General features: G+C 37.1%; 1 protein-coding gene across 3 annotated transcripts in view; it reads left to right on the plus strand.

Annotated features, from left to right (window-relative positions):
• The window catches only part of FCHO2 (FCH domain only 2), a 147128-nt gene that overhangs the window by 105911 nt on the left and 23151 nt on the right, over positions 1 to 18066 (plus strand). For all 3 annotated transcript variants that reach the window (XM_021084438.1, XM_021084437.1, XM_013994888.2), the window contains 4 exons: positions 175 to 214; positions 2899 to 2990; positions 12674 to 12777; positions 17277 to 17406. In XM_021084438.1, the coding sequence (XP_020940097.1) occupies positions 175 to 214; positions 2899 to 2990; positions 12674 to 12777; positions 17277 to 17406 (366 nt within the window). The remainder of the gene's footprint in view (positions 1 to 174; positions 215 to 2898; positions 2991 to 12673; positions 12778 to 17276; positions 17407 to 18066) is intronic.

The following is an 18066-nucleotide window of genomic DNA, read 5'->3' on the forward strand; positions in this document are numbered from 1 at the left end:
CTTATTAAAGGCTTATTTTCCTTTTATTCATAATTGTTTCTATATGTTATTAATGCCAGAATTTAAAAATTGTTCATAGAGTGCTATGATATATGTGTAGTATTTCCTTTACATTAAGATATTTTATTACTTGGATAATTAATTTTTTTTCTAATGTTTCAATTTTTTAATTAGGTGAAGAGTTAACAAAATCTAAGCCATCTGCATCCAATGAGTAAGTTCCACATTAGAAAAATTTGTTTTAAATAGACTTCATTTTTAAGAGAAATTTTAGGTTCACAGCAAAATTGAGTGTAAGGTACAGTTTTTTTGCATATACACTTTGACTCTGAATGTGCCAAACCTCTCCCACTACCAGAATTCATCCTCCTCCAGAGTAACGCATTTGTTATCATTAATGAACTTATACTGACACGTCATTATCACCCAAAGTCTATGGTCTACATTAGGATTCACTCTTGGTGTTATATATCCAATGAGATTTGACAAATGGATAATGCCATGTGTCCACCATTATAGTATCATACATAATAATTTCACGGCCCTGAAAATCCTATGTCCTCCACCTGTTTATCCTTCCCTCTGCACTACATTTAAATTTTAAATATCCTTCTTTTGTTCTTTTTTCTAGAGAGTTTTATTATCTCTGCAGTTTTATTTCTCAGTAGAGTGTTTATAGTCATCCTGTTTCCTAGGCTGTGAAACATTGATGTGGAGTTTTTAGATGTTTTAAATTATTTCTCATTTGACAGTATTTCTTTTTATAATAATTATAATTTAAAAATCAATTCAGCTGTATTTCGCTTTGGTGTCCTCATTTCTTCTAAATAAATGGTAGTATCCCAAATTCATCCATGTCTATATTTCAACTAATTATTTTCATGGAAATTTTCTCATTGTTTTCCTTCAGTTTTGCTTGTGACCTTGTAAAATAGACTATGTGCTTTATGAACCTCAAAATGAAGAAGTGTCTTAAGTTGGAAGAGTTCTAGAAGACACATTGCCAGTTCTTCTTAAAAAAAAAAAAATATATATAAATATATATATATATTTTTTTTAAGCCATTGTTGCATTGGTCTTTTTTCACTTCTGTAGTTATCAATAAGATACTTTCTTTAAATGTTTTTGGTATGAGTAAAAGTAGATTTAATTAAATGAATAGTTTAAAATGGAAACTTTTTTTTTTTTTTTTTTTTTTTTTTTTGGTCTTTTTGCCATTTTCTTGGGCTGCTCTTGCGGCATATGGAGGTTCCCAGGCCAGGGGTCTAATTGGAGATGTAGCCGCTGGTCTACACCAGAGCCACAGCAACACGGGATCCGAGCCGTGTCTGCAACCTACACCACCGCTCATGGCAACGCCAGATCCTTAACCCACTGAGCAAGGCCAGGGACCGAACCCGCAACCTCTTGGTTCCTAGTCGGATTCATTAACCACTGAGCCCCGACGGGAACTCCTAAAATGGAAACTTTGAAGCTAGGCACTAATTGAACACCATGGTGGTATCCATTTGACTTACGCTTTTTTTTTTGGTCTTTTTTTAGGGTACCTGCAGCATACGGAGGTTCCCAGGCTAGGGGTCTATTCAGAACTGTAGCCGCCAGCCTACACCACAGCCACAGCAACTCGGGATCTGAGCTGCATCTGCGACCTACACCACACCTCACAGCAACACCGGATACTTAACCCACTGAGTGAGGCCAGGGATCAAATTCTCGTCCTCATAGATGCTAGTCGGGTTCGCTAACTGCTGAGCTACGACAGGAACTCCTGATTTACCATTTTTAAAGATATGTTTAGTGTTCTAAGACTTTCGTTTTTTAGGAATTATTTATGCAGTTTTGATTCTGGACTTTATCATAGATGTGTGCTTCCATGTGAGTGCATGTTGAGATACCAGACTCTGTTTATAGATAATTGTAATATTTCCATTATAGTGGGTCTGTTTTCTAAGATTTAGAAAAATATTTTAAGTAATGGTAGTTTGATGCATTAAATTATTTCAAAATGGGGATTAATTTTCTTTTTCATGCCGTAAATATATACAGTTTTTATTTGTCGTCATACTTCAGTAAAGTTGGGGAGGTTAAAAAAAAAGAGGTGGTGGTAGAAATCATGTTAAGATCTTAAAAGGGTATGACTAAAATGAAAAAGAGAAAGACTTATGTAGTAAAGAGCCAAGAGTTGAATCCTGAGAGTAACTAGTCAAGTGAATTCCAAGAGGTCGGTGGAGGAAAATCTTTGGTTATGCAGCATGTTGAGTTCTTGAAACTCGAATGTTGATGTTTTCAATTCGTCTATAATCTTGGTAACCTATGACTGTGTAGGCATGTATGACACAAACATTTTGCTAGACCACCTTAGTGGCCCAGGCAGTGGATTATCTAGGGAGAAATTCCATGTATGCATGATGTACTGCAGTGATCAGACCTCTGAAGTTAATATAGATGAAGTTCAAGTCACCGTCCTGTACTTAAAAAGTACTTTAAAAAGAAAATCCTTGGCTGTTTTTCTTCATCTTTGAAAATAAGTATGGGCTTATAAAATTTCTACCTGATTTCATAATGCTTAAGAAATTTTCTTTTCAAACTGGGTATTAGATGTGATTTAGCAGACCTGACACTGCTGTAGAATTAATTGGTTATGATCCTTAGGCAACTCATTTGGACTCTCTGTGCTGCTTTTCATGTATAAAACTGAAATCATTTCCATTCTGATAGCCCCTAAAATTGTTAAGAGTTTAACAAGATTTAATCAGTGGGGATTATCTTCTCTACTCTCTCTTACAAATGTTGTGTAATGTTATTATAGGTTCTGCTTATAGTAGGTTAACAAATATTAGATTTTTACTATTAAAATATTAATTTGCTGAAATCTTTATTTTTAAAATGTTGTGGTAGGAAGGGGGCCAGTGATTTGCTTGCTTGGGACCCCCTGTTTGGACCATCTCTTGATTCATCTTCAGCTTCACTAACTTCATCCTCCTCCTCAGGTAAATATAGATATGTGTGTGTGTATATATTCATTTAACTGTAAAGTAATGCAGTACTTTTTTCTAACTGATTTATTCATTTCTTGTATAATGTACTTTTTTTGGAGTTCCTGGGCCAGGGATCAGATCTGAGCTGCAGCTGTGGCCTACACCACAGCTGTGGCAACTCTGGTTCCTTTAACCCACTGTGCTGGGCTGGTGATCAAACCTGTGTCCTGGCACTGCAGAGACGCACCGATCCCCTTGTGCCACAGCGGGACCTTCTGTATGTTGTACTTAATGATCAGAATTTTTTTTAACTTGTCCTTTGGGCATGTTACCAGATAAAAGTGATTTTATACTGATTTTGTTAGCTTAAAGACCCTATGGCTTTTAACAATAAAAAGTCATCAAACACCAGTTTTTTTCATTTATTTATATATTTATTTCTAGGCATCATTTCTATATCAGTACCCAAATAATAATTATTCACCTGTATAGATGTGCATTAATATAACCAGTACGTTTTTTTCTTTCTTTCTTTCTTTTTTTTTTTTTTTTTGTCTTTTTGCTTTTTAGGGCCACACCTATGGCATATGGAGGTCAAATCAGAGCTGTAGCTGCTGGCCTACACCACAGCTCAAGTCAACGCCAGATCCTTAATCCACTGAGTGAGGCCAGGGCTTGAACCTGCAACCTCATAGTTACTAGTCAGATTTGTTTCCACTGTGCCACAATGGGAACTCCATAACCAGTCCATTGTTTTTGTTTTTGTTTTTTAAAAGTTATTTTTTATTTATTTTTAGGGCTGCACCTGCGGCATATGGAGGTTCTCAGGCTAGGGGTCTAATCAGAACTGTAGCCGATGGCCTACACCACAGCTCAAGGCAATGCCAGATCCTTAACCCACTGAGCGAGGCCAGGGATTGAACCCGCAACCTCATGGTTCCTAGTTGGATTCGTTAACCACTGAGCCATGGGCGGGAACTCCCAACCAGTCCATTCTTGATGGACATTCAAGTTGCATCTAATTTTCTAATATTATGGATATCTATGGATAAAACACACTTTGTTCATATGTCTCATATCCTTATAATTATCATTACATGATTTATGAATCACAAGATATGCCCATTAATACTTATTACCAAACTGCTTTCCTGAAAGGCTTTAGCGCTTGCTAAGAAATACATGAAAGAACTTGAATAGTGTGTTTTAGTTGTTGTTTTTGGCAAGAATATATTAAATTTCTCTTTTCTTTCAAAAGGTAAAATCCCACTAGTCAGTAATCAAAGCATGTTTGATAAAACTCCTTGTTTAAAAAGAAAATAAAATCACTTGAAGTTGATATTCAGCCTTCTCTGAGATTTCAGAAATGCTGTATTTGGGGTAAAGGAAGTTCTGGAATGTTGGGAAGAAAACTGGAATCAAGTTCCTGCTGTGTCTTTGCTGAGATCTGTGTACATTCTATTTGACTACAGCTCATTAACTGCTACATAAAGTCCTTTTTATTGTCCCTATTTTATAGATGAAAAAAGTAAAGCTCCAAGATGATCAGGATTTTCTCAACACCATGTAACTAGGAAATGAAGCATAGTTTCAAACCTGGATCTTTTTTTTTTTTGGCCCTGCCCTTGGCATGCAGAGTTCCTGGGCCAGGGATCGAACTCACACCATAGCAGTGACCCGAGCCAGTGCATTCAGGATGCTAGATCTGTAGCCCACTGAATCACCAGGGAACTCCTTAAACTTGGATCGATCTTAATAATTCCAAAATCTTTGTTCTATTTGTCATAGTCTGGCAGATTAACAAAACAGTAAGCATATTGAAACATTTTACTATTAGTAATAAAATATAAGTGCTGGTATTTAAAATTGGAGTGTTTAGAAACTAATATTTTAAAAAAATTATAAATGGGTTTTAGACAGCTTTAACCTGAAACAGTTGGGAATTATTTATTTATTTATTTTGTTTTTTTGGTCTTTATGGCCACATCCGAAGCGTATGGAGCCCCTCCCAGGCTGGGGGTCCAATTGGAGCTGTCACTGCTGGCCTACACCACAGCCACAGCAATGTGAGATCCAAGCCGCATCTGCTTCCTACAACACAGCTCACGACAACACCAGATCCTTAACCCACTGAGTGAGGCCAGGGATCGAACCTGTGTCCTCATGGATGCTAGTCAAGTTCGTTAACTGCTGAGCCATGATGGGAACTCCAGTTGGAAGAGAAGGTGATCTGCACCTGATACTTGTAAAACAGCAAGAAACAGTCATTAGATAATTGAACATATTCTGAAGTGACATTATAGCCTTTCTCAGTTGGCATTTGTTACTATTTACTTTTAGGAAACTAATCTTACTGATGGATTTTATAAGTAATTGTATAGGAAAAACTAAAGTTGTGTTAAGTTCCTTTTTTGTTTAGTAAAAAGTCAGAATACTGTCATATTTTGTTTTTAGAATGAAGAGGGTCCTAAGCAGTGGTTTTTGTTTGTTTGTTTGTTTTGCTGTTTAAGGCATATAGAAGTTCCCAGGCTAGGGGTCAAATCAGAGCTGCACCTGCCAGTCTACACCACAGCCACAGCAATGCCCGATCCAAGCTGAATCTGCAACCTATACCATAGCTGACAGCAGCACCAGATCCTTAACCCACTGAGCGAGGCCAGGGATCAGACCCAGGTCCTCATGGACACTAGTTGGGTTCGTACTACTGAGCCATGACAGTAACTCCTAAGCAGTGTTTTTTAATTATTATTATTTTTTTAATCTTAAAAATTTTCACATTATCACAGAGGTTTTATTTATATGGAAGTTTCTTCTTAACTCCACCCATTGTTTCTCACTGTTTTCTTTAGCACAGTCTCTTTCTTTTCAAAAAAGTACTCTTTGCCTCTTGCTACCTATCTAAAGACTGTTTTATCTATATCACTTAAACTTTCAGTAAAAAAAATGATATACTTTCACTTAGTTGTGATTTGATGTTTGGTAGGTAAAACTAAAACTTTTGCTTGTTTTTAAATTTATGTTGGTTTTCCTTTTAAAACCTTTTTATTTAGTCTGAAAAATGTCAAATTAGCCATAAAAAAGAAAAAATAATGCCATTTGCAGCAACATGGGTGGAACTAGAGAGTCATACTAAGTGAGGTAAGTCCGAAAGAGAAGGACAGATGCCATACAATATCACTTATATCTGGAATCTAGTATATGGCACAAATGAACCTGTCTACAGAAAAGAAAGAAACTCATGGAACATGGAGAACAGACTTTTGGTTGCCTAGGGGGAAGGGGAGGGAGTGGGATGGATTGGGAGTTTGGGGTTAGTAGATACAAACTACTGTGTTTGGAGTGGATAAGCAATGGGATCCTGCTGTATAGCACAGGGGACTATGTCCAATCACTTGTGGATCATGATGGAAGATAATATGAGAAAAAGAATTTATATGTATATATGTATAACTGGGTCATTTTACTGTATAGCAGAAGTTGATAGAACATTGTAAATCAACTATAATAAAAATTTTTTTAATGTCAAATTATTTTGCCCTTCAAAGAATGTTAGTGATGTTGCAAAGAGACATTCTGCTTTGCAGTGATTATTATTGTCTTCACTTGAACAGAATATAATTTTTGATAAAACTGGTGAATACATTATGGTGAATCTCCTGTTTTGTAAGACTGGCCCTAAGTGAAATGGTGAAATAGGCATTTTATCTTAAATTTTCTTCCACCTCTTTTTGCAATGCATGGCTCCCTTATCATCTACCCACGTACACATTTTCACGTTTTAGCAAGGGCCAGGTAGTCAGATTATTACCTACTCTCTTTTTTCCTTTTCAGAATCTTAATTCATTAATGATCCCATCTCAGCTAAAGCAGTCTAAGAAAGTAATTCCTACCAGTTAGTCACTGATATTTTAAACCTTCCAGTGTTGTTCTATATTTAAAAAGCATGCTTAGAGTTTGGTACACAAGTAGTTTCAGTTGCTTCTTCTACTATGTAGACTATAAGTAAACATTATATATATATAATTTATATATAAATAAATATATATATGTATATAAAATTTAATATAAAATATCTCATATATTCCTTTCCTTTGATAAGTGCTTAGAATAGACTATTTCTTCTGTACCCATGGATTAATTGAGCAATTGTCACTTTTACAAAGCCCATAAAATTATCTTTTGAAAAATATTAGGCTGTTTTTTTTGTTGTTGTTTTTTGTCTTTTTGCTATTTCTTTGGGCCGCTCCCGCGGCATAGGAGGTTCCCAGGCTAGGGGTTGAATTGGAGCTGTAGCCGCTGGCCTACACCAGAGCCACAGCGACGCAGGATCCGAGCCGCATCTGCAACCTACACCACAGCTCACGGCAACGCCAGATTGTTAACCCACTCAGCAAGGGAAGGGACCGAACCCGCAACCCTCATGGTTCCTAGTCGGATTCGTTAACCACTGCACCACGACAGGAACTCCAAGGCTGGTTTTTATAATAACTCGAACACTGACTTATCTTTCTTCTTATGACAGTTTTTAGTTTTAGCACTAGTTAGTTTGTTGAGAAATACATGAATATAGCACCACCATGCTGACACTTGGTCAAATCTTTTTAGAATTTTACTGACTGTTAGCATTATATTTTGCTCCTCTTAGAAAACAAGAATAATTCTGGCTTTATATATATATTTTATATTATACACACACACACACATATATACATAAACACACAGATATATGTATATACATTTTTTTCTGTGGCATATGAAATTTCCCAGGCTAGGGGTTGAATCGGAGCTGCAGCTGCTGGCCTCCATCACAGCCATGCTGGATCCAAGCCACATCTGCAACCTATGCCGCAGCTTGACGCAATGCCAGATCCTTAACCCACTGAGCGAGGCCTGGGATTAAATCTGCATCCTCAAGGACTCTATGTAGGGTTCTTAATATCCTGTGCCACAGCAGGAACTCCAGTGCCTTTATATATTTTTGAACCTTAAATTTTTCTCATAGGTATTTTAAGTTTCTTATTTTCGTAATTATTTTCCTCAGTTAATATAGAGCTTGAGTTCATGTTCTTGTTCCATGTATTACTAAATTTTTCTAGATTTGAGTAAAATAATAATGAACCTGAATAAGAACTATCTGGCTATAAAGATTTATATTTTAGTTCTACAATTTTCTTTAAATTTTTTTTTTTTTTTTTTTTTTTTTTGTCTTTTTAGGGCTGCACCTGTGGCATATGGAGGTTCTCAGGCTAGGGGTCAAATCAGAACTGTAGCTGCCGGCCTACTCCACAGCAACAGCAGTGCAGGATCCAAGCCGCGTCTGTGACCTATACCACAGGTCATGGCAATGCTGGATCCTTAACCCACTGAGTGAGGCCAGGGATCCAACCTGTATCCTCATTGCTAGTCAGGTTTGCTTCCACTGAGCCACGACGGGAACGCCTAAAAATTTTTTTATAATTTATTTACAATGTTCTGTCAATTTCTACCATACAGCAAAGTGGACTCAGTTATATATACACATACTTTTTTTTCACATTATCCTCCATCATGTTCTATCTCGCCTCTAGGTTTCAGTTGCTTTCTTCTTCCATTGATTTTTATTTTATTTTATTTTATTTTATTTTTTTGTCTGTTTGCCATTTCTTGGGCAGCTCCCGTGTGGCATATGGAGGTTCTCAGGCTAGGGGTCTAATCAGAGCTGCAGCTGCCAGCCTATGCCAGAGCCACAGCAATGTAGGACCCGAGCCTTGTCTGCCACCTACATCACAGCTCACGGCAATGCTGGATCCTTAACCCACTGAGCGAGGCCAGGGATTGAACCTGAAACCTCAAGGTTCCTAATTGGATTTGTGAACCACTGAGCCACTACAGGAACTCCACTTTTCTATCAGCTCTTTATGCTCTTCTGCTATAATGACACCACCAGGGAGCAGAGTAAGTTTCCTTTTGCTTCACTGTTGCAAAGTCATTGGATTTCCTTTAGTGGTAAATTATTACATTACTGATTAGGGAGTTCCCTAGTGGCTCAGTGGGTTAAGGATCCAGCATTGTCACTGCTGTGGCTTGGGTCCCTTCTGTGGTATGAGTTCGATCCCTTGTCTGGGAACTTCCACATGCCTTGGGTGTGTCCAAAGAAATTAATGACTCAAGTGGAACGGAGAAGGCATTCCAGAGATTGCACTGTAAAGCTGAAAATAACTTTGAGTTCCCTGACACTTTGCATAAGAGATCTTTCAACAGCTGTGTCTCTGGGGAGCTCCCGTCGTGGCTCAGTGGTTAATGAATCTGACTAGGAACCATGAGGTTGCAGGTTCCATCCCTTGCCCTTGCTCAGTGGGTTAAGGATCCGGCGTTGCCGTGAGCTGCGGTGTAGGTTGTAGATGCGGCTAGGTTCCCACGTTGCTCTATGGCCCTGGTGTAGGCCGGCAGCTACAGCTCCGGTTGGACCCTTGGCCTGGGAAATCTCCATATGCCACGGGAGCGGCCCTAGAAAAGGCAAAAAGACAAAAAAACAAAACAAAACAGCTGTGTCTTTGAGGACCAAAGTAACCTTTGCCATAATTATTACATGCCCTGAAAGACTACTGACAGAACAAGCTAACTGCTGATTTTTCTTCTGCGTCATCATTGCTTCTGCATTCTAATTAGTCTGTGTCTCTGTTCAGATTAAAAATGGTATGAGCAGATCTAAATGAGCTCTTTTCAACTGTTTTTATACTTTACAAGACACTATATTTCTTGAAATACTGCATCTAGTAGACATTTCTTGGAAGTGAGCTCCACCACAAAACATAATTAAAATACTTAAACCTGTGAACAGTTGAAGTAATCTCCTTAAGTCTTCTAAAAGCAGTATCTAATTGGCACATGGGCATTCCCATCGTGGCTCAGTGGTTAAGGAACCTGACTAGTATCCATGAGGACGCAGATTCAATCCTTGGCTTTGCTCAGTGGCTTAAGGATCTGCTGTTACTGTGAGCTGTGATGTAGGCGGAAGATGTGGCTTGAATCCCCCATTGCTGTGGCTGTGGCCAGCAGCTACAGCTCCTATTGGACCCCTAGCCTTGGAACCTCCATGTGCTGCAGGTGTGGCCCTAAAAAGACAAAATGATTAAATAATTGGCATATGGAAATAGATTCATTTATAATTTATTGTTTTGTTATATACATGTTGTTAGTATTGTTATTCACTTTTTTTTTTTTTTTTTTTTTCTTTTTAGGGCTGCTCCCAAGGCATATAGAAGTTCCCAGGCTAGGGATCAAATCATAGCTACAACTGTCAGCCTACACCACAGCTACTTAAGATCCAAGCCATGTCTGTGACCTACACCACAGCTCATGGCAGCGCCGGATCCCCAACCCACTGATTGAGGCCCAGGGAGCAAACTCATATCTTCTTGGATACTAATCAGATTCATTTCCACTGTACCACAATGGGAACTACTTGTTATTAGCGTTTATCAAAAAACAAGTTCTGATTATCTGCAGAAGCTAAACTTAACACTTCTACCAGGCTTGGTGGAGTCAGTCTAAATGCCATTTGGACAGGCCTCTTGCTCAGTAATGAAGCTTCAGGTGTAAATGTTATTATGTTAAGCTCTTTCACAAGCTTGAAATAACTTGAGTATTGGTCAGTGCTGGTTTCATTGGTAATGAACATATCTTTAAAGTAAATGGTACAGCATAGGGAAGTGTTGCAGTCCTTAGGTTAGTGCACAGTTCTACTGTGCATTTTTTTTTTTTTTTGTTTATCTTTTTGCCTTTCTAGGGCCAATCCCTCAGCATATGGAAGTTCCCAGGCTAGGGGTCTAATCAGAGCTGTAGCCGCCAGCCTACGCCACAGCCACAGCCACGCAGCATCCGAGCCGCATCTGCGACCTACACCACAGCTCACAGCAAGGCCAGGGATCGAACCTGAAACCTCATGGTTCCTAGTCAGATTCCTTAACCATTGCGCCATGACAGGAACTCCATCTTCTACTGTGCATTGTAAAGCAGGGATACAGAATGAAAGTGCTGGTGCTGACTGGAAGAAGGCAGCAGCCTTAGAATCTAAACTTGATTTCTTAGCTTTTTACTGTTTTCTTCAGTTAATCTGAACTGTGCTCGCATCTTTTATCTCTTTGTATGATCTGCTTTCTAAATGATTCTATACCCCTTTCTAAATGATTCTGTGCCTTTACTTTCACTCCTGTCACTACCTTTTTCTCTTCTCCCACCTCCATGCTCCTTCCTTTTACTCCTCCATCCCTCCAGTGCTGACCCAGAACCCTCTGCTTTATTGTTTGTTTCCCCGTGTACATACTTAGGCCCATTCTTCTATTTTTTAACTTTGCACATCTGTAAACTTGTGGAACTTACTGAAATACATTTCTTCCTGCCCATACTATATTCTTCAGTCTGATTTATCACCTCATCTTTTCCAGTGGACCAAAAGGATTTGAAGATCATTTTAATGAACTAATTTAAAAATCATAAAAGTGTATTTGCTTCCAGAGTTTCCCTTTGTGGCTCAGCAGTTAACAAACCTGACTAGGATCCATGAGGATGCAGGTTTGATCTCTGGCCTCGCTCAGTGGGTTAAAGATCCGGCGTTGCCATGAGCTGTGGTGTAGGTTGCAGACATGGCTCAGATTCTGAGATGCTGTGTGCTGTAGCTATGATTTGACCCCTAGCCTGGTAACTTCCATATGCTGGGAGTTTGGCTCTAAAAAGCAAAAGAAAAGAAAATGTATTTGCTTCCATTTTTTACTCTTGCTTTAATTATGCTAATACATTTGTGACTCTTGATGTATGCTTGAATTTCATTCATTAATTTCTACCATGCTGAGTTATTTTTAATTAGGGATACTGAGGTTAGAATTTCTGATTTTTAAAAATGCAGCATTTGCAAATGCTACTGAAAAATATTGAATGATAAATTTATATCAGATTTAGGAAAAGATAAGCTTATATCATAAACTGTAGTGACTTAGGAAAATTTTTTTGTAAAGAAATATTTTTGATTGTCATAAAATGGTACAATGTAGTTCAACTTAAGAGTGAGATTACAAGTTTAAATAAGGTAAGTGTTTTATTTAGAGTTAATGTTATTATTTTGAAGATGTTGATTCAAAGGCTTATCTTGCATAACTGTAAAGTAGAAATATTGGCAGTAAACTAAAGACCTCAGGCCTTAAATTGATTGATTTTCTTTTTTCTTATCTCCCCATGCCTCAGTTTTTTAAATTTTTTTATAATGATTTTTATTTTTTCCATTATAGCTGGTTTATAGTGTTCTGTCAATTTTCCACTATACAGCAGTGTGACCCAGTTACACATACTTGTATACATTCTTTTTTCTCACATTACCATGCTCCATCATAAGTGGTTTAAATTGATTTATTTTCACCAGTTAATTTATTAGATTTAATTTTTACATGTATAAATAATTGAAACAAATCCAATTTATATTATTTGTATCAGTTTTATTGAAAAGTTGAATCTCTTTTTTAGGAATATTCAAATGATAGCTTTTAAGAAAGCATATTTGGTAGATTCCCAGCATTTCAACAAATAGCTATAATTGCATTTTAAAGAAAAAGAAGTGAAAAATGAAATTTGATTCTTAATTGTTCTCCTATAATAGGATGTTTTTATGTAGGGATTGCTGTATGCTAATGATTTTCTTCAAATTCTCTTTTTCTACCTACCAGCCAGGCCCACAACTCCTCTTTCTGTAGGCACCATTGTCCCTCCTCCAAGACCTGCTTCCAGACCAAAGCTTGCTTCAGGCAAACTCAGTGGGATTAATGAAATAGTATGTACTCAGGTTTTTTTTTTTTTAATTATACCTGTTTTGATTTAATATGCAAATGATATTTTCCTATATGTCCCTTTATAGCTAAGTGCTTGGAATTTTCTGCTTAAGTCTTCAAAGTACAGAAAAGTTCTTCCTTTGCATCCCCATGTCATCTCAGTGATTGGACCTGTGGAACAAGACCATTATTCAGGAGGAAAGAGATTTCCTGAGAAAGTTAGCACCTAAAAAATTTAGTACCTATTGTATCATAATTAAGAAGCAATTTTAATATAATTCTAAAGTCAAATATTAAGGAAGAAATGGTGGCTTGTTCTTAGGCCTAAAAGTATTTTTATTGCCAGAGGAGTCCTGGTGGGCATCTAGTCCAGCTTTATTTTATACATAAGGAATTTGGAATTCCCATCACTTAATTGACTTTAAAAGTACATATTGCTTTTTGTAAAAAAGGAAAAACGTGTAAATCAACTATAATTAAATAAATAAATCTTTCTCGGCTTTCTCAGCCTAAAAAAAAAAAAAAGAAAGAAAAAGGCATTGGTCTTCAAAAATTGTCAGATAATGAAAGAAGATACATGGATTCCACTCAGAGTCAGGCTCTGTTCTGTTTCATCTTTTACTTGCCAGTTCAATTGGAAGAATTAAATTTCTAAATGTCCACCATCTTTTCCTCCTGATAGACATCTGCAGTGGCACCCCTTAATTCATATGGTTGAATGTTTTAGCTGAATCCGCAGGGCTTTTCATAAAGTTGCCCCACCCTGCATTACCAGACTAACTGTCTATCTTTCTCCTCTGCAGCCTAGTTTCCAGCCACTTGAAGCTTTCTGCTCTTTCCCAAACACATCATGCTCTTTTATGCATCCATGTTTCTTATTGTGCTCCTTCTGTCTGAAATCCCTCTCAATTTTCTATGTAAAAAACTGCTCACCATGTAGCTAAAGTCTTCTTTGATCATTACTCCTCCTCCCCACCCCACAGTGGGTTTAATCATTCTCTTCTTTATACCCATACATTTGCTTGAGTTTCTTCTAGTGCAGAGATCACATTGTATATACAGTTGACCCACAGTTGAGTCTCTGTATCTATGGGTTCCGCATCCATGGATTAAAAATATCGGAGGGGAAAAAAACTTCGAGAAAGTTCCAAAAAGCAAAACTTGAATTTGCCACACACCAGCAGCTTCACATAGCAAATGTATGGGTAAAATAAATATAATAAGTTATTTTGAGACTTTAAGTTATGTAAAAACGTAGAACTTTGTCAAGTACAAGTAATTGCTCAAAAACGTTAGTTGCCATGAATAGTTTGTGTGTATTTTTAAATAAAAGGTCATACCTTACATATTTTCTATTCTTCACTTGAAAATATTTGGGAATGTCTTTCTGTATAATGAATCATTCCATAATTTTCAAATTTCTTTCAAGTGGTAGAATCCTTTATCAAGTAATCTTAAGTCGTAAGTCTATTAAAAAGTGGGACTTTATTGTTGAAATTTTTCACATCACCCTTTACCTCCTGCCCCAGCCTTGAGAACCTTCTAGAAACCACCCTCTGAGGACTTCAGGGAACATCGTTTGACATGGCTGCAGAGTGTAAATGCTCTGTCTCTTTTACCATTGTCAGCATTACATTTTCCAAAAGTTTTTAGAAATTTTGATTATTACAGTTTATTTCTAAGATTTCATTATAACAATGCCTTAATGAATACATTTTTTTACTTCTATGCAGACATTGTTTCCTTAGTGAAAACTTTAAAAGTAAAATTCATGAACTAAATGGTATGCATATTTTTAAGATGTGCATTGATTATTACTGTATTGCCCACCAAAAGGGTCATGCTGATTTCTCTCCAGCTATACACTGGAGTACCATTTTCCTTGCATGCTTGTATGTGCTTTTTTCTGGAGAGGGGGGCTCATACCTTTCACGAGATGCTCAAAGGGTCTAAAACCACATCCTCCCCACACTTCTAAGGAGAAGCACTCATTGTTCTAGAGTGATGGTTTTCCAAGTGTGGTCCCCAGACTAGCAGCATTAGCATCACCTGAGAACTTGGTAGAAATAAATGCAGTGTCTCTGTCTCACCCCAAACAAATCAGAAGTTCCAGGGAATGGCCTAGCATTTGTATTTTAACAAGCCTGCCAAGTGATTCTGATGCATGCAATTATTTGAAAAGTACTGTCTTTAAGCAGTGCTGTCTGGTAGAAATATAATGCAAGTAACATATACTTTAAAATTTTCTAGTCCTACTTTAAAAAAAACAGTGAAATTAATATATTTTACTAAGTGTATTAAAATTTATTTTAACATGTAATCAATATAAAAATTGAGAGTTTGCATTCTTTTGGGGGGTGTGTATAGCAAATTTTCAAAGTCCACTGTATATTTTACACTTGCAGCTCTTCTCAGATTTTGAATTAGCCACATATCAAGTGCTAGTGGCTACTGTATTGGACAGTGCTATTATAAAATAAGAGAAAATCACTTAAGAAGTGTGTTTTTTTCCTAAATAAAATAATAAAATGCACCTTCTTGTTGTGAATTGTCAACTACAGCCACATGATATTGGCCATGAGGCCCTGTTGCCACAGGAGAAATATCCCCCACAGTAGTTCATCTCAAGACTTTTTACAGACTTGTAAGTCAGATCAGCTGGTGAATTTAATATTTGTTTTACCTCAGGTCCTTCACCATCTCCATCTGTATACATCCAAAGCTGCATTTTTATACCTTGCTGTATTTTTTTCAACCTACTGTCCATAAAAATGAGCCATAAAAAAAGCCCATTGTCTGGAACTAATACTTTAAAATAACTAAAGGCATAAAGTGTAAAACATTTTGGGCTGTCTAATTTTTTTTTTTTTTTGGTCTTTTTGCTATTGTCTTGGGCCGGTCCCATGGCATATGGAGATTCCAGGCAAGGGGTCTAATCGGAGCTGTAGCCACCGGCCTACACCAGAGCCACAGCAATGCAGGATCCGGGCCACATCTGCAACCTACACCACAGCTCACAGCAACACTGGATCCTCGACCCACTGAGCAAGGCCAGGGATCAAACCTGCAACCTCATGGTTCCTAGTCTGATTCGTTAACCACTGAGCTACGATGGGAACTCCTGGGCTGTCTAATTTTTATAAAAGTGTATATATATAAATTTATATTCATGCAATATAGAGTTGAATAATTTTAGTGCATGAATGCTTATAAGACTTTGTTGATTAGTTTTTTGCCTTCCATTTTTCATGTTCCTCAAATAAGTGGGGACAGAAACTGTCTTGTTCACGGCTTTGTATCTAGTACCTATGGCCTGACACATAGGAGGCATGATATATTGAATTTACTTAACACCTTTATAAGCAGGAAAAGTTTATTTATTTTTCCTTTTTAGGGCCATACCCGCAGCGTTTGAAGTTCCCAGGCTAGAGGTCGAATCAGAGCTGCAGCTGCCGGCCTACACCACAGCCACAGCAACACCAGATCCGAGCTGCATCTGCAACCTACACCACAGCTCATGGCAATGCCAGATCCTTAACCCACTGAGCGAGGCCAGGGATCAAACCCACATCCTCATGGATACCAGTCGGGTTTGTTACTGCTGAGCCACAATGGGAACTCCAGTAAAAGATTATTTTTAATCAAAGTTAATATTCCATATTTTTAAAAAGTGAAACACCTCAGGAAGTATTGCTGGTGTATTACTGGAACAGTTTGGAATTGTTCAGCAAAGTAAAAGATAAATGAATTGGAATCATATTTTTCATATTTCTTTTTATTTTTAACCAGAAATGTAGGAAGACAATAGTATTAAGATTTTTCTCAAACCTCTAGATGGGGTAAATATTCTCAATGAGGAAGCATTACTATGAATTATAAGGAAAATGTTGACAGATTTGTAAATACCGAAAGTAAAGGGTAAGCAATATTTAGGAAGAAAATATTTTCATTAAATGAAGAAAAGGTTAGTGAAAGCTCAGGTAGTGCTAAGATCTCCCCATGCTAAATCAGGCAGAGCTAATATACAGCTCATAAAAGGGAAATGCCAATTTTATTTTTACCTGTCAAATTAGCTAAAACTTAAAAAAATTTTTTTTCTTCTAAGCCTCATCTGTTCATTGCTGGCAAGATTACAGAGAAATAATGTATAGGCAGTAGGGTAAAGTGAGTAATCCAAAAGGGAAGCAGTTTGGCACTATGTATGAAAAGCCTTCATACTGTTTAAAGACTTCTGAGATGCTATCTTAGGCGTACTTTTTGAAATACAGAAAATGTTCTATATTAATCTAAGTATTTTCTTGACATTATTTTATGATAGCCTTTTCAGCTTTTAATACATTCTTGAAAATGATTTGACTATGGCATCTCTGATTGTGAGTTGTAAAAAACGCAATAAATTTGGTTTAATATGTTAAAATTAATCTTACCTGATACCCCCAAATCTTTTCTGATAACAGGGGAATTGTTTTAGCATTTTGGTAAATGACATTTTGTTTTTAAGCCCAGGCCATTCAGCCCACCTGTAACTTCCAATACCAGCCCACCTCCTGCTGCTCCATTAGCCCGGGCAGAAAGTTCTTCCTCTATCTCATCTTCTGCTTCATTAAGTGCTGCCAATACTCCAACAGTAGGTAAGTGATTATCATCAGTTTTGTATCAAATGCAAAAGTTAGCATCCAAAATATGAACAGGCTGAGCCTAGTGAAGAATTAAACTCTAGACATTTTGGTTTTCTGGAGACACACCTAGCATTATGAATCTAGCCACATTTTCCTTTTCCTGTTTTATATTATCTAAGTAGAGAATTGTAACCATGATTGGCACTGTTAAGAATGCATCAAATTTATAAACTACTGACCAATATGAATATGATGCAGTACCTTCTATTGTGAATAGAAACTTGCAATCCTAAGAAGATCGATTTTAAAAACTAATTCAGTGAAAGAAAGGGTGTCTGTGACTGCAATGAATTATTTTTTTCTACAAGAATTTAAATCATAAAGATTTAAAAGTAGCTATTAAGGCATAGCTTCATAAACCTAACCCTCATTGAACAAATGCACTATTTTATTTTACCTAGATTTTGCTCAAGAGCTTTTCTGTCATCACTTTAATTCAGTTCTTCCCACAAATTCTTACTATCTTCCTCACCCGCTGTTAATATAATATACAAGGCACAAAACCACTCAAAGCATTTGTTTCAGGAGCAGCAACTCCTCATCAGAATTGTAACTGGCCCCATTTGCTGCTGCTTAGTAGTTATGAATTCATCTTTGATAATGAAAATCACT

The sequence above is a fragment of the Sus scrofa genome, chromosome 2, assembly GCF_000003025.6.
Source record: "Sus scrofa isolate TJ Tabasco breed Duroc chromosome 2, Sscrofa11.1, whole genome shotgun sequence".
NCBI classification, from domain to species: Eukaryota; Metazoa; Chordata; class Mammalia; order Artiodactyla; family Suidae; genus Sus; species Sus scrofa.